At 36.8% G+C, this 23,843-nt stretch overlaps 1 protein-coding gene and 1 non-coding gene across 2 annotated transcripts; both read left to right on the forward strand.

The window, feature by feature from the left end:
* Positions 1 to 6,606: 6,606 nt before the first annotated feature.
* On the forward strand, positions 6,607 to 6,714 carry LOC112793437 (small nucleolar RNA R71). The gene has a single exon (XR_003198128.1). It is a non-coding gene; the product is annotated as a small nucleolar RNA R71 (small nucleolar RNA).
* Positions 6,715 to 21,520: 14,806 nt separating this feature from the next.
* On the forward strand, positions 21,521 to 23,642 carry LOC112790881 (BTB/POZ domain-containing protein At5g41330). The gene has a single exon (XM_025833486.3). It carries the CDS (start codon positions 22,135 to 22,137, stop codon positions 23,545 to 23,547), a length of 1,413 nt encoding a protein of 470 aa, XP_025689271.1. The 5' UTR covers positions 21,521 to 22,134; the 3' UTR covers positions 23,548 to 23,642.
* Positions 23,643 to 23,843: the final 201 nt, after the last annotated feature.

Here is a 23,843-nt window from a genome sequence, read left to right on the forward strand (position 1 = left end):
AAGAATTATAGGTGTTTCCATAAGGTTCACCCATGTAATTTACCTCTGCCATTGCAGGGTTTTCAAGATCATAAGCTTCTTCTTCAGAAGATATCTCTTTAGTACTGTTGGATGCAGTTTGCCATCCATTCAGACTTTGAGAAATTATGTTGACTTGCTGAGTCAACATTTTGTTCTGAGCCAATATGGCATTCAGAGCATCAATTTCAAGAACTCCTTTCCTCTGAGGCGTCCCATTATTCACGGAATTCCTCTCAGAAGTGTACATAAATTGGTTATTTGCAACCATGTCAATAAGTTCCTGAGCTTCTGCAGGCGTTTTTTTTAGGTGAATGGATCCTCCTGCAGAATGGTCCAATGATATCTTAGAGAACTCAGACAGACCATAATAGAATATATCTATCATGGTCCATTTTGAAAACATGTCAGAAGGACACTTTTTGGACATCTGCTTGTATCTTTCCCAAGCTTCATAGAGGGATTCACCATCATTTTACTTGAAGGTCTGAACATCCACTCTAAGCTTGCTCAGCTTTTGAGGAGGAAAGAATTTAACTAAGGTCGTGACCAGCTTCTCCCAGGAGTCCAGGCTATCCTTAGGTTGTGAGTCCAACCATGTTCTAGCTTTGTCTCTTACAGCAAAAGGGAAAAGGATGAGCCTGTAGACTTCAGGATCTACTCCATTCATCTTTACAGTCTCACAGATCTGCAAGAACTCAGTTAAAAACTGATAGAGATCTTCTGATGGAAGTCCATAAAACTTGCAGATTTGTTGCATTAGAGCAACTAGTTGAAGTTTCAGCTCAAAATTGTTTGCTCCAATGACAGGAATTGAGATGCTTCTTCCATCAAACTTGGAAGTAGGTGTAGTATAATCACCAAGCATCCTTCTTGCATTATTGTTATTGGGTTCGGCTTCCATCTCCTTTTCTTGTTCGAAAATTTCAGCAAAGTTGTCTCTGGATTGTTGTAATTTAGCTTCTCTTAGTTTTCTCTTCAGAGTCCTTCCAGGTTCAGGATCAGCTTCAACAAGAATGTCTTTTTCCTTGTTCCTGCTCATATGAGAAAGAAGAGAACAGAAAAGAAAGAGGAATCCTCTATGTCACAGTATAGAGATTCCTTTATATTAGTAGAAGAAGAAGGGAATAAAGAAAGGAGAATCCAAACACAAGGGTGAGGATAGTGTCAGATTCTTGAGATGAAGAGAAGTGTTAGTAGATAAATAAATATATAGAATAAGATGAGAGAGAGATGTTTTTGAAAATAATTTTTGAAAAGGAGTTAATGATTTTCGAAAATAAAAGGGGAAAATAAAATTAACATTCAAATTTAAAATAATTAATTAATTAAAAAGAATTTTTGAAAAAGAAGGAGGTATTTTCGAAAATTAGGAAGAAAAAGGTTGTTAGGTGGTTTTGAAAAAGATAAGAGATAAACAAAAAGTCAAATAGTTAGTTGAAAAAGATTTGAAAGTCAATTTTGAAAAGATAAGAAGATAAAAAGTTAGAAAAGATATTTTAACATCAAAATTTTGAAAAAGATATGATAAGAAAGATTTAATTTTTAAAATTAAAATTGATTACTTTACTAACAAGAAACTAAAAGATAAGATTCTAGAATTTAAAGATTGAACCTTTCTTAACAAGAAAGTAACAAACTTCAAATTTTTGAATCAATCATATTAATTGTTAGCATAATTTTCGAAAATAAAGATAAAACTAAGAAAGATATTTTTTAAAAATATTTTAAAAAATTAAATAAAAAAATGAAAAAGATTTGATTTTTGAAAAAGTTTTAATAAGATAATATTTTTAAAATTTGAAAATTTGACTTGACTTACAAGAAACAACTAATTTTAAAAATTTTTGACTAAGTCAACCCAAATTTTCAAAATTTTGAGAGAAAAAAGGAAAAGATATATTTTTTATTTTTGAATTTTTAATTATGAGAGAGAAAAACATAAAAAATGACTCACAACATGAAAATTATGAATCAAAACACATGATGTATGCAAGAACACTATGAATGTCAAGATGAACACCAAGAACACTTTAAAGATCATGATGAACATCAAGAACATATTTTTGAAAAATTTTTGATGCAAAGAAAACATGTAAGACACCAAACTTAGAAATTTGCAATGCTTAGACACTATGAATGCAAAAATGCATATGAAAAACAACAAAGAACACAAAACAAGAAATTATCAAGATCAAACAAGTAGACTTACCAAGAACAACTTGAAGATCATGAAGAACACTATGAATGCATGAATTTTTCGAAAAATGCAAGAACAATATGAATATGCAATTGACAACAAACTTAAGACATGACACAAGACTCAAACAAGAAACACAAAAATATTTTTGATTTTTATGTTTTTATTTTTTTTGTATTTTATTTTATATTTTTTCGAAAAACATATAGGAAAAAGAAAATAAGAGATTCAAAATTTTTAATGAGAATTCCAGGAATCTTTCAATGTTAGCCTAAAGCTCCAATCCAAGGGTTGGACATGGCTTAATAGCCAGCCAGCTTTAGGATGGCATTACATGCATTGAGGTGATTAGTTGAAGTCTCATTCCAAAAGGATTTGGATATGGCTTTACAGCCAGCCAGGCTTCAACATGTTACATGAAACTCTAGAATCCATTCTCAAAAATTCTGAAGCCATAGAATAATTTATTTTTAATTAATTTTTTTTCGAAAATAGGGATAAATTTTTTTGAAAAATTTTTGAAAATAAAACAAAAAGAAAATTACCTAATCTGAGCAACAAGATGAACCGTTAGTTGTCCAAACTCGAGCAATCCCCGGCAACAGCGCCAAAAACTTGGTGGACGAAATTGTGATTCATACTTAAATTGTTATTCGAAATTGATTCCCTGGTAATGGCCCCAAAAACTTGATGCTCAATACCATGATCTAACATAATTTCACAACTTCGCTCAACTAACCAGCAAGTGTACTGGGTCGTCCAAGTAATAAACCTTACGTGAGTAAGGGTCGATCCCACAGAGATTGTTGGTATGAAGCAAGCTATGGTCATCTTGTAAATCTCAGTCGGGCGGATAATAAATGGTTATGGAGTTTTCGAATAATAATAATAAATAAACTGAAAATAAAGATAGAAATACTTATGTAGATCATCGATGGGAATTTCAGATAGGCGTATGAAGATGCTGTGCTCCTTCTGAATCTCTGTTTTCCTACTGCCTTCATCCAATCCTTCTTACTCCTTTCCATGGCAAGCTATATGTAGGGCATCACCGTTGTCAATGGCTACATCCCATCCTCTAAGTGAAAAAGGTCCAAATGCTCTGTCACGGCACGGTTAATCATCTGTCGGTTCTCGATCATGTTGGAATAGAATCCCTTGATTCTTTTACGTTTGTCATCATGCCCAACAATCGTGAGTTTGAAGCTCGTCACAGTCATTCAATCCCAGAATCCTACTCGGAATACCACAGACAAGGTTTAGACTTTCCGGATTCTCATGAATGCCACCATCAATTCTAGCTTATACCACAAAGACTCTGATCTTACGGAATGGAAGGCTCGGTTGTCAGGCGAGGGCAACCATGCGTCGTGCATTAGGAATCCAAGAGATACACACTCTAGCTTTTGCTTGTAGAACGGAAGTGGTTGTCAGGCACGCGTTCATAGGGATGGATGATGATGAGTGTCACGGATCATCACATCCATCAGATTGAAGTACGAGTAGTATCTTAGAACAGAAATAAGATTGAATTTGAATAAAAGATAGTAGTAATTGCATTAAAACTTGAGGTACAGCAGAGCTGCACACCCTTAATCTATGGTGTATAGAAACTCCACCGTTGAAAATACGTAAGTGATGAAGGTTCAGGCATGGCCGAATGGCCAGCCCCTAAAACGTTATCACAGGATCAAAAATACAATCCAGGATGTCTAATACAATAGTAAAATGTCCTATTATACTAGACTAGCTACTAGGGTTTACAGAAGTAAGTAATTGATGCAAAAATCCACTTCCGGGGCCCACTTGGTGTGTGCTTGGGCTGAGCTTGAACTTTACACGTGCAGAGGCTTCTCTTGGAGTTGAACGCCAATTTGTAACGTGTTTTTGGCATTCAACTCTGGTTCGTGACGTGTTTCTGGTGTTTGACTCTAGAATGCAGTGTAGAACTGGCATTGAGCGCCAGTTTGCATTGTCTAATCCCAAATAAAGTATGAACTATTATATATTGCTAGAAAGCTCTAGATGTATAATTTCCAATGCCGTTGAGAGCGCGCCATTTGGAGTTTTGTAGCTCCAAAAAATCCATTTCGAGTGCAGGGAGGTTAGAATCCAACAACACCAGCAGTCCTTTGTCAGCCTTTTATTAGAGTTTTGCTCAGGTCCCTCAATTTCAGCCAGAAATTACCTGAAATCACAGAAAAATACACAAACTCATAGTAAAGTCCAGAAATGTGAATTTTAGCATAAAAACTAATGAAAACATCCCTAAAAGTAGCTAAATTATACTAAAAACTACCTAAGAACAATGCCAAAAAGTGTATAAATTATCTGCTTATCAGTGTGGATCCTGGTGTTTAAATGCCAGCTTTCCTTCCTGTTCTGGCGTCTAAACGCCAAGTTGTTGCCCTATTCTGGCATTTAAATGCCAGTCTGGTGCCATATTCTGGTGTTGAAACGCCCAGAAAGGTGCTAGATTGGGCATTTAAACGCCCATTTTGCTATCCTTACTGGCGTTCAAATGCCAGTAAGTCCTTCCTCCAGGATATGCTGTTTTCAATGCTGCTTTTGATTTTTTTCTTTGTTTTTGTAATTGTCTTTGTGACTTCACATGATCATCAACCTAAAAGAAAACAAAATAATATAGATAAAATTAAAATAAAATTGGGTTGCCTCCCAATAAGCGCTTCTTTAATGTCAATAGCTTGACAGTGAGCTCTCATGGAGTCTCACAGATGATCAGAGTATGGTTGAGATCTCTCAACACCAAACTTAGAGTTTGGCTGTGGCCTCCCGACACCAAACTTAGAATTTGAATGTGGGGGCTATGTTTGACTCTGTATTGGGAGAAGCTCTTCATGCTTACTCTCCATGATTACAGATGGAGAACCTTGAGTCTTTACTACAAGGTATTCTTCATTCACATGAAGGATCAACTCTTCTCTGTCAACATCAATTACAACTCTTGCTATGGCTAGGAAGGTTCTTCCAAGGATGATGGATTCATCCTCATCCCTCCTAGTGTCTAGGATTATGAAATCAGCAGGGAAGTAAAGGCCTTCAACCTTCACTAGCACGTCTTCTACTAGTCTATAAGCCTTTTTCATAGATTTATCTGCCGTCTCCAATGAGAATTTGGCAGCCTATACCTCATAGATTCCCAATTTCTCCATTACAAAGAGTGGCATCATGTTTATCCCTAACCCCAGGTCACACAGAGCTTTTTCAAAGGTCATGGTGCCTATGGTACAGGGTATTAAGATTTTACCAGGATCCTGTTTCTTTTGAGGTAAATTTTGCTGAACCAATGTATTCAGTTCATTAGTGAGCAAGGGAGGCTCTTCCTCCCAAGTCTCATTACCAAACATCTTGGCATTTAGCTTCATGATTGCTCCTAAATATTATGCAACTTGCCCTTCAACAATGTCTTCATCCTCTTCAGAAGATGAATAGTCATCAGAGCTCATGAATGGTAAAAGGAGGTCCAAGGGAATCTCTATGGTCTATGTATGAGCCTCAGATTCCTTTGGTTCCTCATTAGGGTATTCCTTACTGACCATTGGACGTCCCCTGAGGTCTTCCTCATTGGGATTCACGTCCTCCTCCTTCTCTAAGGTTTTGGCCATGTTGATTATATCAATGACCTTGCACTGTCCTTTGGGATTCTCTTCTGTATTGCTTGGGAGAGTGCTAGGAGGAGTTTCAGTAACCCTTTTACTCAGCTGGCCCACTTGTGCCTTCAAATTTCTAATAGAGGATCTTGTTTTAGTCATGAAACTAAGAGTGGCCTTAGATAGATCAGAGACTATATTTGCTAAGCTAGAAAAATTCTGCTCAGAATGCCCTGTCTGTTGCTGAGATGATGATGGGAAAGGTTTGCTATTGCTAAACCTATTTCTTCCACCATTGTTATTATTGAAGCCTTTCTTCTGTTGATCCTTCCATGAAAAATTTGGATGATTTTTTCATGAAAGATTATAGGTGTTGCCGAAGGCTTCACCTATGTAATTCACCTCTGCCATTGCAGGGCTCTCAGGATCATAAGCTTCTTCTTCAGAAGATGCTTCTTTAGTACTGTTGGATGTATTTTGCAATCCATTCAAACTCTGAGAGATCATATTGACTTGTTGGGTCAATATTTTGTTCTGAGCCAGTATGGCATTCAAAGCATCAATTTCAAGAACTCATCTCTTTTGAGGCGTCCCATTACTCACAGGATTCCTCTCAGAGGTATACATGAACTAGTTATTTGCAACTATTTCAATAAGTTCCTGAGCTTTTGTAGGCATTTTCTTTAGGTGAATGGATCCACCTGCAAAGTGCTCCAGTGACATCTTGGAAAATTCAGACAGACCATCATAGAATATATCTAATGTGGTCCATTCTGAAAGCATGTCAGAAGGACACTTTTTGGTCAGCTGCTTGTATCTTTCCCAAGCTTCATAGAGGGACTCACCATCTTTTTGTCTGAAGGTTTGAACATCCACTCTAAGCTTGCATAGCTTTTGAGGAGGAAAGAACTTGGCTAAGAAAGCTGTGACCAGCTTATCCCAAGAGTCCAGGCTATCTCTGGGTTGTGAGTCCAACCATGTTCTAGCTCTGTCTCTTACAGCAAAAGGGAAAAGCATAAGCTTGTAGACTTCAGGATCAACTCCATTGGTCTTAACAGTATCACAGATCTGTAAGAACTCAGTTAAAAACTGATAAGGATCTTCTGATGGAAGTCCATAAAACTTGTAGTTCTGTTGCTGTAGAGAAACTAATTGAGGCTTTAGCTCAAAATTGTTTGCTCCTATGGCAGGGATTGAGATGCTTCTTCCATAGAAGTTAGAAGTTGGTGTAGTAAAATCACCGAGCATCTTCCTTGCATTATTGTTTGGCTCGGCCATAAATGTTTCTTTTGCTATTTCCTTTTCGAAAATTTTAGTGAGGTCCTCCTCAGAGTTTTGTGCTTTAGCTGCTCTTAGCTTCCTCTTCAGAGTCTTTTCAGGTTCAGGATCAGCTTCAACAAGTATGCCTTTATCTTTGTTCCTGCTCATATGAAAGAGAAGAAAACAAAAAAAATTTGGAATCCTCTATGTCACAGGATAGAGATTCCTTGAGGTGTCAGAGGAAAATAAGAATAGAAGAAGGAAGTAGGTAAAATTTCAAACACACAAAGAGAGATGGAGTTCAAATTGACAATGGAGGAGGAATGTTAGTGTTTAAATAGAAAAATATAAGAGAGGGGGGAGAATTTTCAAAAGTAAGAAGAATAAAATTTAAAATGAATTTTTGAAAAATTGTTTGTGTATTTTGAAAAAGATAAAAAATAGTAAAACAAACAAAAAAATATCAATTAGTTAGTTGAAAAAGATTTGAAAATAAAATTTTGAAAAGATAGGAAATTTAGAAAAGATTTTTGAAATTGATTTTGAAAAAGATATGATTTGAAAAAGACATGTTTAAAAATATATGATTGAAAAGATATTTTGAAAAAGATTTGAAAAAGAAATTTTAAAAAAATTTGATTTTTGAAAAAGATATGTTTGAAAAGATATGATTTTGAAAAAGATATGATTGAAAATATTTGATTTGAAAAAGATTTGATTTTGAAAAATTATGAAGATTTGAAAAAGATTTGATTTGAAAACAAAATTCCTCTCCTTGTGTCATCCTGGCGTCAAACGCCCAGGAGCTGCATGTTTTGGGCATTTAACACCCAATTGCTGCATGGTTTGGGCGTTTAAATGCCTAGCCAGGTACCTTGGCTGGCGTTTAAACGCCAGTTTTCCTTCTTCAGTGGGCGTTTTGAACGCTCAGCTTTTTCTCTGTAATTCCTCTGCTTTATGTTCTGGGATCTTCATTTTGCTAAATCCTTTATTCAAGAAGATATGTTTTCAATTTTGAAAAATAACAAAATGAGTTGAAACATATAATTCTTGGATCAAAACACAAGATATATGCAAGAACATTATAAACGTCAAGATAAACACCAAGAACAATCTTGAAGATCAAGATGAACATCAAGAACTCAGTTTTCTTAATGAAAAAAACATGGAGGACACCAAACTTAGAACTTTCTCATGTTTGAGCCATATGAATGCAAGAATGCATATGTAGAACATCATGCAGTGCAAATCAATAAATCATGAAGATCAAACAAGGCAATTCATCAAGAATGACTTGAAGATCATCAAGAACACAATGTATGTGTTTCGAAAATTGCAAGACAATTAAAATCATGCAATTGACACCAAACTTAAAATTTGGCCTTAAATTCAAACAAGAACCATGAAATATTTTTGAGTTTTTATGATTTTATAAATTTTTTTGGATTTTTCAAAAATTATTTTGGAAAAACGAAAAAAAGAAAAAATTTTGAAAGATTTTTTTGAAAACTTTTTGAAAATAAAATAAAGGAAAATTACCTAATCTAAGCAACAAGATGAACCGTCAGTTGTCGAAACTCGAACAATCCCCGGCAACGGCGCCAAAAACTTGGTGCACGAAATTGTGATACACAACGGCGCCAACAACTTGTACGCACAATTGTAATCTCACTTCTCTTTCACAACTTCGCACAACTAACCAGCAAGTGCACTGGGTCGTCCAAGTAATAAACCTTACGCGAGTAAGGGTCGATCCCACTGAGATTGTTGGCTTGAAGCAAGCTATGGTCACCTTGTAAATCTCAGTCAAGCAGATTTAAATGGGTGATAGAGTTTTCATAATTAAAAGATAAATAAACATAAAATAAAGATAGAGATACTTATGTAATTCATTGGTGGGAATTTCAGATAAGCGTATAGAGATGCTTCATCCCTCTTGAATCTCTGCTTTCCTACTGCCTTCATCCAATCCTTCATACTCCTTTCCATGTGACGATTGGATTTTTGACGGTTTAGAATTTCACTAATGAAATCTCGTTGTAAAGTATAGTTTCTAAACCAAACAATAATCCTTTCATATAAAAGATTGTTTGTCATAAGTAACAAACCCCTAAATTTATAAACCGAAGTATTGGACCTCGGGTCGTTCTCCCTAGGATTTACAATAAAGTGTTTTGTTATTGGTTGTGAGTTATATTTGGGGTTTTAGATGAGAAACATGAATAGTAAATGGTAAGAAAACTTTATTAACAAAATGGTCTTGGCAAGATTTGGTTGTCAAGGGTCTTCATCATTATCACTAGCCACAAGTATGGTAGTTGCAAGGATTAATCCCACTTAGTCATCCTTAAATCAATTAACAAAGGAAAGTCAAGTGAGTTATATCAATCCTAGTCCATAAGTCCTAGCTTTCCACTAATTGGATTAATGAAGGCTAGAGTTAATGGCTATCAACTAGCAATCAATTGGACACTAGTGACTCAAGAAATCCTAAGTTACCTTCTCAAGCCAAGAACATAGAATTCTACTCTAACATCCTCTCAAGCATTTCATCAAACATTTGGAGGGTAATGAAAGAAAGCATTTTTATTTGTAAGAATAAAAGGAATCAACAACCAACAATTACAAAGAATTAACAAAACAACAATCAACAACATCACAATCACATGAATTATCTCAAATTGCATTATTAAAAGGAAACAAAAGAACAAGAATATCTCAATTACAAAACCTAGAGACAAAATAAGAGAAATTACAACAAGAGGATAGGGATAGAAAGAAGAACCAAAGTGTAGCAATCACCACTTGAAGGTAGAAGTAGAAGGAGACTTGAATTAAACCTAGAACTATGAGATCCTAATCTAACCCTAATTCCTAATCCTAGAGAGAAGTGAGAGCTTCTCTCTCTAAAACTAACTCTAACTCCTAAAACTAAGCTAATGATCAAAAGTACCTAAAGTATATTGATTCCCCTTCAATACTTGACTTAAATAGCATCAGAAATGAGTTGGATTGGGCCCACATGGCTCCTAAAACCGCTGGGGACGATTTCATAATAGTGGGCCACGGACAGAATCGGCGCACGTGCGCAAAGTGCGCGTGCGCGCCCCTGAACGCGAAGCAACATATGGCAAAATTTATATCATTTCGAAGCCCCGGATGTTAGCTTTCCAACCCAACTGGAACCGCATCATTTGGACCTCTGTAGCTCAAGTTATGGTCAATTAAGTGCGAAGAGGTCGGCTTGACAGCTTTCCGGTTCTTTCATTTCTTCATGAGTTCTCCAACTTTACATGCTTTTTCTTCATTCCCTTGATCCAATCTTTGCCTCCTAAATCTGAAATCACTTAACAAACATATCAAGGCATCTAATGGAATCAAGGTAAATTATATTTATCTATTTTAAGACCTAAAAAGCATGTTTTCACTCTTAAGCACAATTAAAGGAGAATATACAAAACCATGCTATTTCATTGAATAAATGTGGGTGAAAGGTGATAAAATCCCTTAAAGTTAATACAAGATAAACCCTACAAATGGGGTTTGTCACCATGGCAAGCTGTATGTAGGGTTTCACCGACGTCAATGGCTACCTCCCATCCTCGCAGTGAAAAAGATCCTCTACGGTTTCCCGCATGGCTAATCAGCTGTTGGTTCTCGATCGAGTCAGGAAAAGTGATTAACTCGATCAATGAAAAATACTTAAAAATCTTCTATTATTGGCAAACTTAAAAGTTCAACATATATTAAAGATCAGAGAAGATGGAAATTGCTACAGAATAGAATTAGAAACAAAAGAAATTCACGGTGCCAATAGTTTTGCCAAATTAGAATGCAGCTTTGTTCTTTTGTTTTCCAGGATTGTAAGTGCTTCAATTTGCTTGAACTTGTCAGCTTAGATTTTCTCAAGTTGTTTTTTATATTCTCCTCGCTCAGTATCGAATGAAACAAGTTTCTGAATAAGAAGATGTTGCTCTTGTTGGGTTGCAGTAAAAGGTTTGGCTATAGTGGCTCAATTTTGGCAAATGGTAGCAAGTTGTTCTTGAATCTGAGCCAATTTTGCTTCGAGTCTTGCTTCTTCTTGATCGTGAAAATCTTGGACAAAAATAGCATGAGAAATCCTCAGGTCAAATTCCTCACGAGAAGCTTGAATGGGTTGAGCAGTTGCAAGAATATTGTCTATTTTTTATTTGGCTACGGCTTCTTCATTTTCAGTTTCTTGAAGTTGAAACTGAGATGCAACACTCTTATTGAGAAGTGGTTTGAATTCTTTAATTGAAGCAGAATATGGTGTATTGGTTGGGAATTCAAAAGAGGATTTCAAAACGTCAGCCAAGAGTTGGTTGACAATTGGATCATTAACCCAAGTGGCATGTGGATGATCTAAGAGCTTGAGGAGTGATCGAAGTTGTTCCCGAATGCTAGGATCTAATTCAATCAAATGCCTTGATGTAACAGGTTTCAAAATTGTTGGCACAGGCACTGGTACCTTATTTTCTTGGATGATTTTTTTTAAAATAGAAGTTAGATCTTCCAAAGTAGCACTAGTCGGAGTGGTAGGAATATTCGATGTCCCTGGTCTTAGTACTAGAGGAGTTTGGAGTAAAGGATCAGGTTGCAATTCTGGAGGGGTCTCTAAAACCTTGGATCGAGAAGAATTTGAATTGGTGGTGTCAGCAGCCTTGGAGGCAGAGTCAGAATCTGGGACTGCTTGATTTTCTTCAGTAAAGATAGCTTGATCATTTGGTGAAGTTGATTCAAGTCTATAAGTCTCTTCTGAAGAATGCTGCAGGGGGTTTTCTGTCAGATCGATCACTTGTGTTGTGTGAAGAGGAGGTGAATGAGTAGCAGGAATTGATTGCAAGGATCCTGTGAATTGAATGGAATCATGTGATGTAGAGTGCTCTGGATCATTTTGTTGTTGAGGGATTAGTTGATCGGGAGCTCCAGCGGAAGAAGCCGTCTGGGCAACATTAATGGGCTAATATAAAAGGTACTCATTTATGAGTTTAAGATTCATTTTTAAACCAAGTAAGAAGTAGATAGTGATGAATATGTTACATGAGAAATTCTGGATCTTAGTATTAGCTGAGTGCTGGGATCAAAATCAGCTGTATCTTCCGACTGAGAAGAAGCAGCGAGAGAATCCTTGTTAGTGGGTTTATTTTTATCAGTGCTTTTGCTTGATGATTGCAAAATTAGTTGTTCAAAATTCAGAATCAATTATGTTTCAAAAATGTATAATAGTGATATTCGAAGGATATTTCGAATTTAAATGTAGAGTTATGAGTAGAAGAATTACTCTGCGAGAAGTTCTAGTAGGAGTCCTTCTGATCTTATGTGGTGGTGATCGAGCAGCTTCAGTTATCCTTTTGTGTGTCCTTTTTGGAGAGCTTTCAGTAACAGTTGCTTGAATAGCAGTTTGCTGGATGTTTTTAAGGGTGCAGTATACCTTGAGTAATAAGTAGTCCACCATTCAAGGCAGGATTTGGGGATAAATGAACTGCGTTCATAAATCAAGAATTTGAAACGGTCCCTTCATTTTTTATTTTTTAAGAGACAAGTGTTGAAGTCTTCTTGAGAGGTCAGGGTAATTTGACAGAATGGTTCACTGTGTCGAGGTTGAGGAGTCGAGATAGCCTAGGAAAATCCCAATTGTCTTACAATCAAATTAGGAGCATACAAGGTTATTTTGAACCTTTCCTTCTTGTATTGTGGCAACCCTATTGGTATTACTTGAACAGCCAATAGATGTGCCCAAGTTTGATTTGCAAGTTCACTTTCTTCATTAGTGTTTGGAAAGAGCAAACGATCAAGCCAGGCAGGACCACAGTTGTGGCGCAAAAAAGGAGTGAAATTGAGTTGATCATTAACAAAATTTCTATAAGAATGAAAAAGAGAAAAAACAGCCCAAAATTTGTCTTCGTCCGATTGGACATTTGGGAAATTGGGTTTGTAATTAGACAAATGAAAACCCTCGATGTGTTGTTTATCAGTGTTGCCCCCTACAGGTTTTATCATGTAGTTTTTGAAAATGGCATTCAGCCATAATTGAAGAAGCCAGAGTGGACCTCCTGTGTTGATTATTTTGTTATCCCGGAGGTCACAGACAAGTAGGCTAAGTTCTTCGAAAATGTGTCTGAGAAGAAGCTTGGCCAGGTTGAGAATTTTTCTTTCATGTAAAAGAGCGGCTAGGGGAAGAAAGAGTTTTGACATTTGCACACTTCGGGAACAGAACAGAACTGCATTTAACCAGTAAAACAAGAAGGCAACATGTTCATCATCAATGATTTCTGTACCATCTGCACCCATATTATGGGTAATGAAATCACTATATGAGGTATTGAAGGTGATATTATATTGATGCTGAGATTGCATGTCAGAGGTGCAGTCTGGAGAATTTATAGGGAGTCCTGTAATAGCGGCTATGTCGAGAAAAGACATTCCGATCATTCTACAAGGAAGGTGGAAATTATTGGTAGTTCTGTTCTAGAAATAGGCCACTGCTCCAATCATCCAAGGGTGAGTAGTGAGTGAAAAGTGGGAAAGTCTTAACAGTTTGTGTATTCCTAGGGCTCCCCAAGTAGCATTTTTTGTGGGTTCGAGGCGTTGGTACCAAGTTGTAAAATCAAGCCCTCGGGGTTTAATTTTTGGATTATTTTGAAAGGGTTTTTGATTGATGAAGTGAGAAATGTTAAAAGCTTGATTTATTAATAGAACTTCTCCTTCGGCATTAGGGAAGAACGAAAGCTTTTTGTTGGCCCTTTTAAGAGTTTCAATCAGCCCAAGGAAGCAGTATGTATCTGCACCGATTGTAAATGGGATAAGAATCCTGGTGTCATTGATTGGTAAATGGGGATCATCAATGATTTCATCATTGATTTGATTAAGGATGCGAAGAGTTGGCGGAGATGGTGGTGTTGTTGCATGGCCTTTACCCTTATCTTGAGTAGTGGCACGAGAGGCAGAACTAGCCATTATCAGAAAAATTGAAGGTTGGGAATTTTGTAAAAAATTCTTGATGTGAAGGGAATTTAGAGAATGATGGGTTCAAGAGATTCAGATAAAGAAGGAAGGGTGATTAATTTAAAGTATCACCGTAGCCGTTACTGTAGAGGGAACGCGAATAGAAGTAACTTCGTGGGGAAGATGAAGTGGTGAGAGAAAGAGCGTAAGCCTCGGGAGACATGTCGAGTGAAACAGTGGTAATGGGGTTTTAATGATAATTATTACTGATTTGAAAAACTGACGTCTTTTGGATTAAGTGCTTTATTCTTTTAATAAATTTATCGAAGATAACGACATTAATCCAAGGGGGCAATTTATTGATCGAAAAATATTTTCGATATAAGTGAGTTGATTCGAAGTGAGTTAAATATGATTTTTCGAGAATATAGATGTACGAGATGGATTTGAAAGTAATCGGCGCTAGTTTGGGTCTCGATTATGTTGTTAATTGAATAAGTTAAATCGAGCAGGAGTCTCGATTCGAGAAATCAGATAAAGCTTTTCGAAGGACCGTTAGAGTATTGGTGGAAGCGGGGAAGTTCGTGGCTTTTATCACACGAGAAAAATATTGAAAATACCTACAATCACATAGTGGGAACGGTTACCAAGAGTGATTGTATTTCAAATTTGTAATTCTTCATTTAATTGTAATTACTTGTAATCAAGTTAATCGTTATGTAGGATAGTCTATAAATACTGTGAAGTGTTAGGGAATAAGGGTTGGAACTTTTACTCAGAAAAATACTCTAGCACTCTCATATCCCAGCGAATCCCTGAGTTTGCAATCGAGTTTTCTTTTTCTGTAGGGTTCCTTCCACCTTCTTCTTCTTTCTTTTAAATTCATCTGTTTGTAAAACAATTTCATTTAATCTTATTCGCTAAGTGTTATTTATATTCTTTATTTTCTCTTTTTAGTTTATCTTCCAGCATTTTCTGACTTACTTTGAAGTTCTCTGATTTAATTAAAGGCACTTTTTATTGTTTCCTTTTGATTTTGGCATAAGTCTTTTCATTTACCATGTCTTTATTTATTGAAAACTTTGATTTTTAAATATTATTTAACATTTTACAAATTCATTTGATTTTCATGTCGAAACTTGTCTAATTGGAGACGCTTTGATGCACTTCTAGAAAACTGGTACTCGCACAGAGGAGTAGATTTCGCTCCCAGATCACTAGATATCGAACCACCATCGATTTGCTAAAAATCGACAAAACAATATTAAATTCATCAAAAATTAAAAAATTTCTGTTATTATACTCTTAAAAAGTATTGACTTAAGATGGCTAAATACAAATTAGGTAGGTTATGTTAAAACAAAGTAACATCGAGAAGAACAGAAAATTTAAGCTACCCAATGTATAGTCGCCCAAGATGAATTTATGTGAAAGAGGCCACACAAAAAGTCATATTAAATAAGGAGCAAAGGAGATTTGTTTGGACAAAAGGGAGATGGTGGAAAAGAGGGAGAGGTTGATTGATAGGTAAGAGTGAGGGAGGCAGGTAATGAAACATCGAGTGATATTGGTGTGATTGGTAATACAGAAATGGAAATAGAGTTGTTCCGGCATCGGAAACATTTTTTCAATGCATAACTCATCGAGGAAGTGGTTTGTTGTCAGAAACTTTTCTCATATAGCATTTTGCCTGAGTAATGTGGTGACTTCAAACTATAACTTACTTAGAGAATTCTTTGCTGGAAGTTGTTCGATGATTGTGGTAAGAGTCAACTCGATAATAGATATGGTTAAGGGTGTTCGTGATGCGGTTTGGTTCGGTTTTTTAAGAAAAAATCATTCAATCCAATTTTATATTAATAGTTGGTTCGGTTTGGTTCAATTTTTTATTAAAACCATCCGAATCAAACTAAACCAATTAAATTCAATTTGGTTCGGTTTGGTTTATTCAGTTTTTAAATTGATTTGAAAACATATCCTATTCTAATCATCAAATCATATCTAGGGTACTAAAATAATTAACAATTTTGCAAAAACAGCAGAAGTAGATGGAACAATGATCAACTTGACTCATAAATCACTAACAAATTAGCAGAAGCACAACAAATTAAAATCATTAACAATTCTGTTGCAAAAATAACAGAACCAGATATAACAATAATCAACCTAGACTGAATCAAAAAATAAAAAAAAACAACCAAACTAATTCCAAAAATTTTGTAAAAATGGTGCACCAATTCCAAACTGAATCAAGAAATAGAACCAAACTGAATAAAAAATACAACCAAACTAATTCCAAAAATGTTCATGTGGTGCACCAATTCCACAAATTCTTCCTATTTCACCTGCCCCTTTCCCGTATTATCATTGAATGAACAAAAAATTCATAATCAACCCTAAATTAGAATTACCCTAAATCAAAACAGAATAAAAATTTTAGAATTAAAAAATAAAATCAGAATCAACAACTCAATCATAGAATCAAGAACAAGCCAACCAAGTATTCATTACAAATTAGAATCAATAAGCCTAAACCAGAATTAAAAAAAATCAAAACAAAAAAAACCAACTTGAGACTTAGGCTCCATTGCAGAGGACGACAGAGGTGTAGGATGGTGAGGCGGCGCGGCGACTAACCAAAGACCAGAGAGACTAGACAGATCAACGACGAATGAGAGACAGGTAACAAACGGTGGCAGCTTCGACTGCGTTTGCTGCATGCTGCTACTGTTCGTCGAAGATGACAGCGGTTGTTGGTTGGTGGAGGAGACGACTGATGGAGAGGTGGCGTGTGGAGCTGTTGGGATGAGGGAGAGCGAGAAGTGCTACGAGCCTACGAGGAAGAGAGAGGGAGAAGAAAGGGTCGCGCCGCCACGATGGTGCTATCTGGCGGCGTTGATGGCAGAGAAGAAGGAGGAGATTCCACTGAGATTCGGTGCTAGAGAGACTAAGAGAGGGCTCGATGGAAGTTAGGATTCCTGGTAGGTGTGGCTGCGGCTGGTTTAGCATTTTTTGGTTTTTTTGGTTCGGTTGGTCAATTTTGTTCGGATTGGATCGATTTTGAACACCCCTAGGTATGGTGTACCTGCAAAAGATACACTTGTCAAGTCAGTAAGTATTTGAAAGGTAAAATAATTTTATGAATATAGAAGGTTAGAAATAATAGCACAAAAACATGATATGTGAGATATAGTTTGTAGAGTTTGATGATTTCTCTTTGTTGTTAAGAGATAGAAAATACATTATATAAATATTAGGTTGATGAATGACATTGATGTTATGACCCTTTGATCATTAAGTCGATAATACAAACAACAACAACAACAGCAACAACAGCAATAATAAAGTCTTATTCCACTAGGTGGGCTGGTTATTGACATGTAGATCTCTTTTGACCACTTCATGTATGATTTTTTTAGGTCTTCTTCTATCATTCGCTGCTTGTCTATCTTTCGTCTCATCCACCCTCCTAACCGGACGTTCTGTTGATCTTTTTCCTACATGCCCAAATCACCTAAGACGAGATTCTACCACCTTTTCTATAATAAGTGCTATTCGAACTTTCTATCTTATATCGTCATTTCTTATTTTGTCCATTTTGTAGCCATTTATCCATCTCAATATCCTCATCTTTATCGCATTTAACTTAAGTTCATACTCATCCTTTGCTGCTCATCACTATGTTCCATATAACATAGCCAGCCTAATGTCAATGTGATAAAATTTCTCTTTAAGTTTTAATTGTACTTTTTATCGCATATAAAACTAGACATACTCTATCAATTTGACCAGCCCACTTGTATCCAATATTTTGTATCCTTCTCAAATTTTTTTATTATCATGTATGATACATGCAAAATACTTAAAACACTTTACTTGCAGTAACATAGTTTCTCTAATTTTCACTTCTATATTATTGTTTCTCCTTCGTTTACCAAACTTACATTTCATATATACTGTTTTACTGTGACTTATGCACAAATTGTACCTTTTTAAAGCTCATCTCCACAACTCTAACTTCTGATTTAAATTTTTCATTATTTCTCCTATAAAGATGATATCGTCACAAAAAGCATGCATTATGGTATTGGTTCCTGGATATGCTCAGTAATCACTTACAAAATCAATGTGAAGATATATGGGCTTAGAGATGATCATTGGTGCAATTTGACACCAATAGAAAACTCCTCTATCATACAACCTTGAGTCTTCACGCTAGTTGTAACCCCATCATACATATTCTTAATTTCACGAACATATGTAATATTTATCCTCTTCTTTTCCAAGACCTTCCATAGAACCTCTCTTGGTACTCTAATATATACTTTTTTCTAAATCAATAAATACCATGTGTAGATCTTTTTTGTTACTCTAATATCTCTCTGTCATCCTCCTTAACATGTATATAGCTTCGGTGGTAGATCTATCTAACATAAAGTCAAATTGATTCTTTGAAGACCTATGTCTTCTATCTAAACCTCTGTCCTATCACCCTCTCCTATAACATCATTGTATGATTCGTTGGCTTGATCCATACATAGTTTCTACAATTTTGTATATACTCATATTCTTGTAAATAGAGACTAAGGTGTTTCTCCTCTACTCATATGGCATTCTCTTGAACACTAGGATCTTATTAAAAGCACTACAAGAAAAATATTGAGTACCGTCAAATTTACTGGCAGATTTTCCGTCAAAATTAATCCAACGGTATAACCATCGCCGATAACCAATTATCGTTAGATTTTTCAATCCACTAGTAGGTACCGTCGGATTCCGCTACAGATTCTTTATTTAATCCACCGGTAATTTTGGTGCTCCACTATTTTCTTTCCCACCTAATAACCGTTGGAATTTGTCCCTAGTAAATCCAGTTTTTATTTTTTATTTTTTTATACAATAGGTGTTTAATTTTTTTATTTAAATTTATTTTTTACACAATTAGTAGTCAAATTCTAAATAATAGAAACGAAATATGATAAATTAAATATCAAGTGTACAAAAACATTAAAAGTAAAAAAAAGAATATACAATGAAATAGTCTACAACAAAACCCTAATAACTAAATATCCTGATAGTCGTCATTGTCGTCGTCATCCCCGTGGTCCTGCTGAGGCGGCAAACTATGCGGTAATGTTGGTGCCACTGTAGCAGCGCCAGTGCCACCAGCAGTGTTGCTGCTACTGGCCTGCATCTGATCTTGGTATGCCGTCATCTATTGCTCCATCCGCTGAAGCCGCTCCAACTCCCGCCTCCACTCCAGCCTGAGAGAATTTGTGTCTGAGACGCGTGTGAGGATCTCTTGATACTTCTCCTCAGATGTTGTAGCTGCTGAGCCTGTTGGTGAAGGCTCCGGGTGAGCTCCAGCACCTGCTCCCTCAAATAGATGCCATCCTCGGGATCGATGGGCCAGCTGGCGGTAGAGGTAGATGAATGTCTCAGTGTGGAGGTGCAGAGGTTGCCGGTAAAGAACGATCCCAACCCGAGGACGCGGTTCTTATATAGCTCAGACGCGGTCTCGTGCCAAACCGTGTCAGGATCGGCTTTATCTGTAGCGAAATTGTAACACATGTTATTATTAGGACTACAATTAATTGAAAACTTTATACTCCATGATGTTTACTCACATAATGATCTGCAAACCGTTGATAAGCAAATTTCTTCTTGTTCTCCTTCAAGGTGTGAGTGTACTTGAAAGTCTCTGTCATTGTTGCATCATGACTCAACAACTTAGACTACACAAGTTGAAATAACATGTTAAATCAAGTAATAATGACATTATATTTCAAAAATAAAACAAACTTAATAACAAATTGAAACAAGTTACATACCAGCCTAACCTTTGTCTTCATAAAAGTCGCTGACCCACCAACATATTTCGACGACTTGGCTGATATCCTGTTAGCTTTGCTTGTGAGACGTCAATGCTTGAACCCTTCATTAGTCTTCCAATAGACGTACAGTGTCTTCTTAGGGTCCGGATGAAGCCAAATAGTGAGGTGATTGCACCGCTCATATGGTCCTCCATCATTTGCTGTAGCTGCCTAACCATCTGATGATTGAAGATCTTTCTGATCATGCATCGTGAGTCTTGTTCCATATAAATTTTCCCTACAAAAAGAACATTCACCAAATAGTTCATCGAAATTAAATACATAATTAAACAATTTAGAAGATATACACTAAGTAAGGTTTGAATATGTAGAGTTTTGACCACCCACTTCTGAAATGATCGCTCTCTAGTCTTAGTAGGAATCTTCTTGTAGCTTAGTCACGGGTGGTCGTACATCAACTTGATGAAATTAGTACACTCCTATGTATATGCATTGTTATTTTACGCAAACCTATCAATTAAAAACTTAAGATTAGTAGTTTACTAAAAAATTATTTTACGTAATCTATAAACTTCAATTATATTTAGATTTTTTAGAAATTTTGGCAATGATTTATCCATAACTAGAATGCGCAACAAAATCTATCCATTAACAATTCACAAACAAACCAATATGGAATTATATAACTTAAGTAACAACATCCATCAATAATCAATAATTCTCAAATACTTTCAACAATTCAAATCTACTAACCTAAATCGAACATATCTTAACAACCTAAATCCACTAAAACTATAAGATTGAGTGTAACTAAATTATACTAACTAACTAAAATAGTATGCATATTAAAGACTTAAAATAGTACTCACACTATTAAAGCATTAAGCAAAATCGTCATCCGTACGATGGGAGGTGGTGGAGGGGCATTTGACTGAGATCCGTGAGAGGATTCCAGTATTGCGGTATTTGTCGCTGGAGGTAACGTCGTCGAAATAGTGGGTTGCTGAGCAGACAGAGGTGGTGGAGGAGTTCACTTTAATGAAACAACCGGACGACTTCTTGATTGCGAGAGTAACTTAGCAGAAGGAGCCACGTAGTTAGAGTTAAAGACCATAATGAACAGTTGTATCCAAATTGTTTTTCTTTCTCGACTCTTTTCGATCTTATATATACCTTTCCCTCTTGTTTTATACCCAAAGATTAATAAAGACTATCATATCCTTTTGTTCTTGTTTCGCTCACTATTATTTTTGTTTTCTTCTTAGCATCTTAAATTTTTTTAATTTTTAGCATTGCGACTTAAAAATCTCTCTTTAAAATATTTTTTCTTTACTTTTATATTTTCTTATACATTTGTGTTCTAGATTAAGAATAAAATACAATAAAATTAAATTACAACTCATATTGAATACCACATAAAGAAGATTGAATAGTTATAAAAAAAATTCACATTGAATACTAAATAAAGAAGATTGAACAATTATAAAAAAAATAGACCACGATTTCTAGAAAAGAAAATGTGATTTTGTTTTGAGAAATTAATTAGAAATTTAATATATTTTTTTAATAAAAATCAATATAAATTAATGTTTAGCTATTTTTATTTTTTTATAATTATAAAGTAAATTTTATTTTTTTTAACATCTTTTTATGAATAAGAAAATTTTAGGCACCATATTTGAAGGTCAAACCTTATTATGGTTTTCCTAAAAAGTGAAAATGAAACGTGGGAAAATAGCGCAGGGAAGGACAACAGGAAGACCCCCGCCGCATTGCTCGACAAAAGATAGCCAGCCAGCCTTGTTTTTCTCCTACAAAAATAAATGGTCCATTTCGGGCGGCTATTAACACCATCATTTTTTTTGGATTAATTAAATATTAGCTAGTCATATATCTAAAACTGAAATCTAAGATGCTTCAATACTTTTTCTTGTTTTATTTTAATATTATTATTATTATTACTAAAAGCCCTGGGACCAAGTAAGTTTGACTAGGATCCAGATTAGACCTTCTAGAATTTCAAGATCCTACTCCTTTGGCAACCAATTCATACTAGAAACATGACAGAAAGTTCAACGACTGCTAATATAAAAGTCACAGCCCGACTCCGCCCTCCCCATTCACCAAATACCAAGTCTCAACTCTGAATCCTCTATCACTGCCTTCTCTCATCGCATTTCACGACAACACAACAAGGCTGCACAAAACCAAACCCCCCAAGAAAACAAAAAAGGAAAAGAAGAAAATGCCACCGTTTGTAAGTTCTGAAGCAGATGGAGGTGTGCTTAAATGGCAACCCAACATAGTAACCATCGACGTTGGTGGGCAGCTCTTCCAAACGACGAAGCAAACGCTAACTTCAGCAGGTCCCAAAACCTTCTTCTCAAGAATCGCCGAAGCATCATCACCGTACTACGCACCCTTTGTCGACAGAGACCCCGAAATCTTCTCTCTCCTCCTCTCTCTCCTCCGCACCGGCAACCTCCCTTCCAAGGCCAAATCATTCGATCTCCAAGACCTAATCTTGGAATCCCAATTTTATGGCATCGAGAATCTCCTCGTTAATTCTCTCTCAAGCCCCTCTAATTTCGAGCCCTTCAACCTCCACAAATCGCTCTTACTGCCCTTGAACGGAAGGGATTCCCCTTCCACCATCGCCACCACCCGATACGGTTCCGTCCACGTGGCCCACGGTTCCAAGATCACCACCTTTGACTGGTCCCTCCGCCGAAAATCTACCATCCTTACCCACTTCACAGCCGTGGACTCCCTATTGGCGCTATCTCCCTCGTTAGCCGCCGCCGGCGCCACCGATTTCTCCGGCCTGCAGATCCTCGACCTCAATAAGGGACACGTAAGAGAAACCCTAACTTGGGAAAACGTGACGAGATCGGGTTCAACCGTTCAGGCCATTGGTTCCTCGCGGGAGGAACTCTTCGTCAGCTTCGAGTCTTCTCGCCGGAACTCGAACACCATCGTTGTCTACGATCTTCAGAGCCTGAAACCCGTCACTGAGATCGGCCACAACGAGATCTACGGCGCCGATATCGACTCGGCGATCCCGGCGACGAAGCTACAGTGGGTGGAAGGATACAACCTCCTGATGGCGTCCGGGTCCCACAGCGGCCCCTCGGGCGTCTCCGGGAACGTGAGGCTGTGGGACGTGCGGTCAGGGAACGTGGTGTGGGAGATGCCGGAGAAGGTGGATTGCTTCGCAGACGTGGCAGTTTCTGATCCCCTATCAGTGATCTTCAAGGTCGGGGTGAACTCCGGCGAGGCCTTCTACATTGATCTGCGAAATTTGAGCAGTGGAGGAAACACGAGCAACACGTGGGTGTGTCTCGGTGATAAGAGGAAAGTGACGAATGGGAAGAAGGAAGGGATTGGGTGCAAGGTGGAGACGCAGGGGAACCAAGTGTTCTGCACCAAAGGTGGTGACGTGGAGCTTTGGTCGGAGGTGGTTATGGGGAACAAGAAGGTTGGTGAGAGTGTGTCCGTTGAGGGAGGGAGGATTTTCAAGAAGAACCTCATGGGTAGGGTCCAGGATATGGGTGGTGCCAAAATTACCAATTTAGCCTTCGGTGGTAGCAGGATGTTCCTCACTAAGAGGGACCAACACTTTGTTGAAGTTTGGCAGAGTTCGTCTAGGGAGCTTTGAATTCCTTCATTACATTCCTTAAATTAATTTGTTTGGCATAGTTCAGAGAATGCTACCAAGTAACTTGTAAATGTAAATGAACACTCCTTTGTACATTTTTAGTTTTTTTTTTTTTAACTGTTTCTCGGAAAATGAGGTCATGATTTATTTTATTTTAATTTTAGAAACTTAAGGCAAACACACGGATGGTTAACTTTGTCGTTGTGAGTGTGACAAATCAAAGAAATGAATCCAAATGCATCGATAACAAGATGCGGGATCTCGTAATGCCTTGATTGTTGAAGAAGCCTAGGAGG

Source organism: Arachis hypogaea, chromosome 3 (genome assembly GCF_003086295.3).
Source record: "Arachis hypogaea cultivar Tifrunner chromosome 3, arahy.Tifrunner.gnm2.J5K5, whole genome shotgun sequence".
Taxonomy (NCBI): Eukaryota; Viridiplantae; Streptophyta; class Magnoliopsida; order Fabales; family Fabaceae; genus Arachis; species Arachis hypogaea.

Excerpts from the sequence above, each read along its gene's own strand:
- LOC112790881 (XM_025833486.3), top strand. The coding sequence starts at position 22,135 with ATGCCACCGTTTGTAAGTTCTGAAGCAGATGGAGGTGTGCTTAAATGG.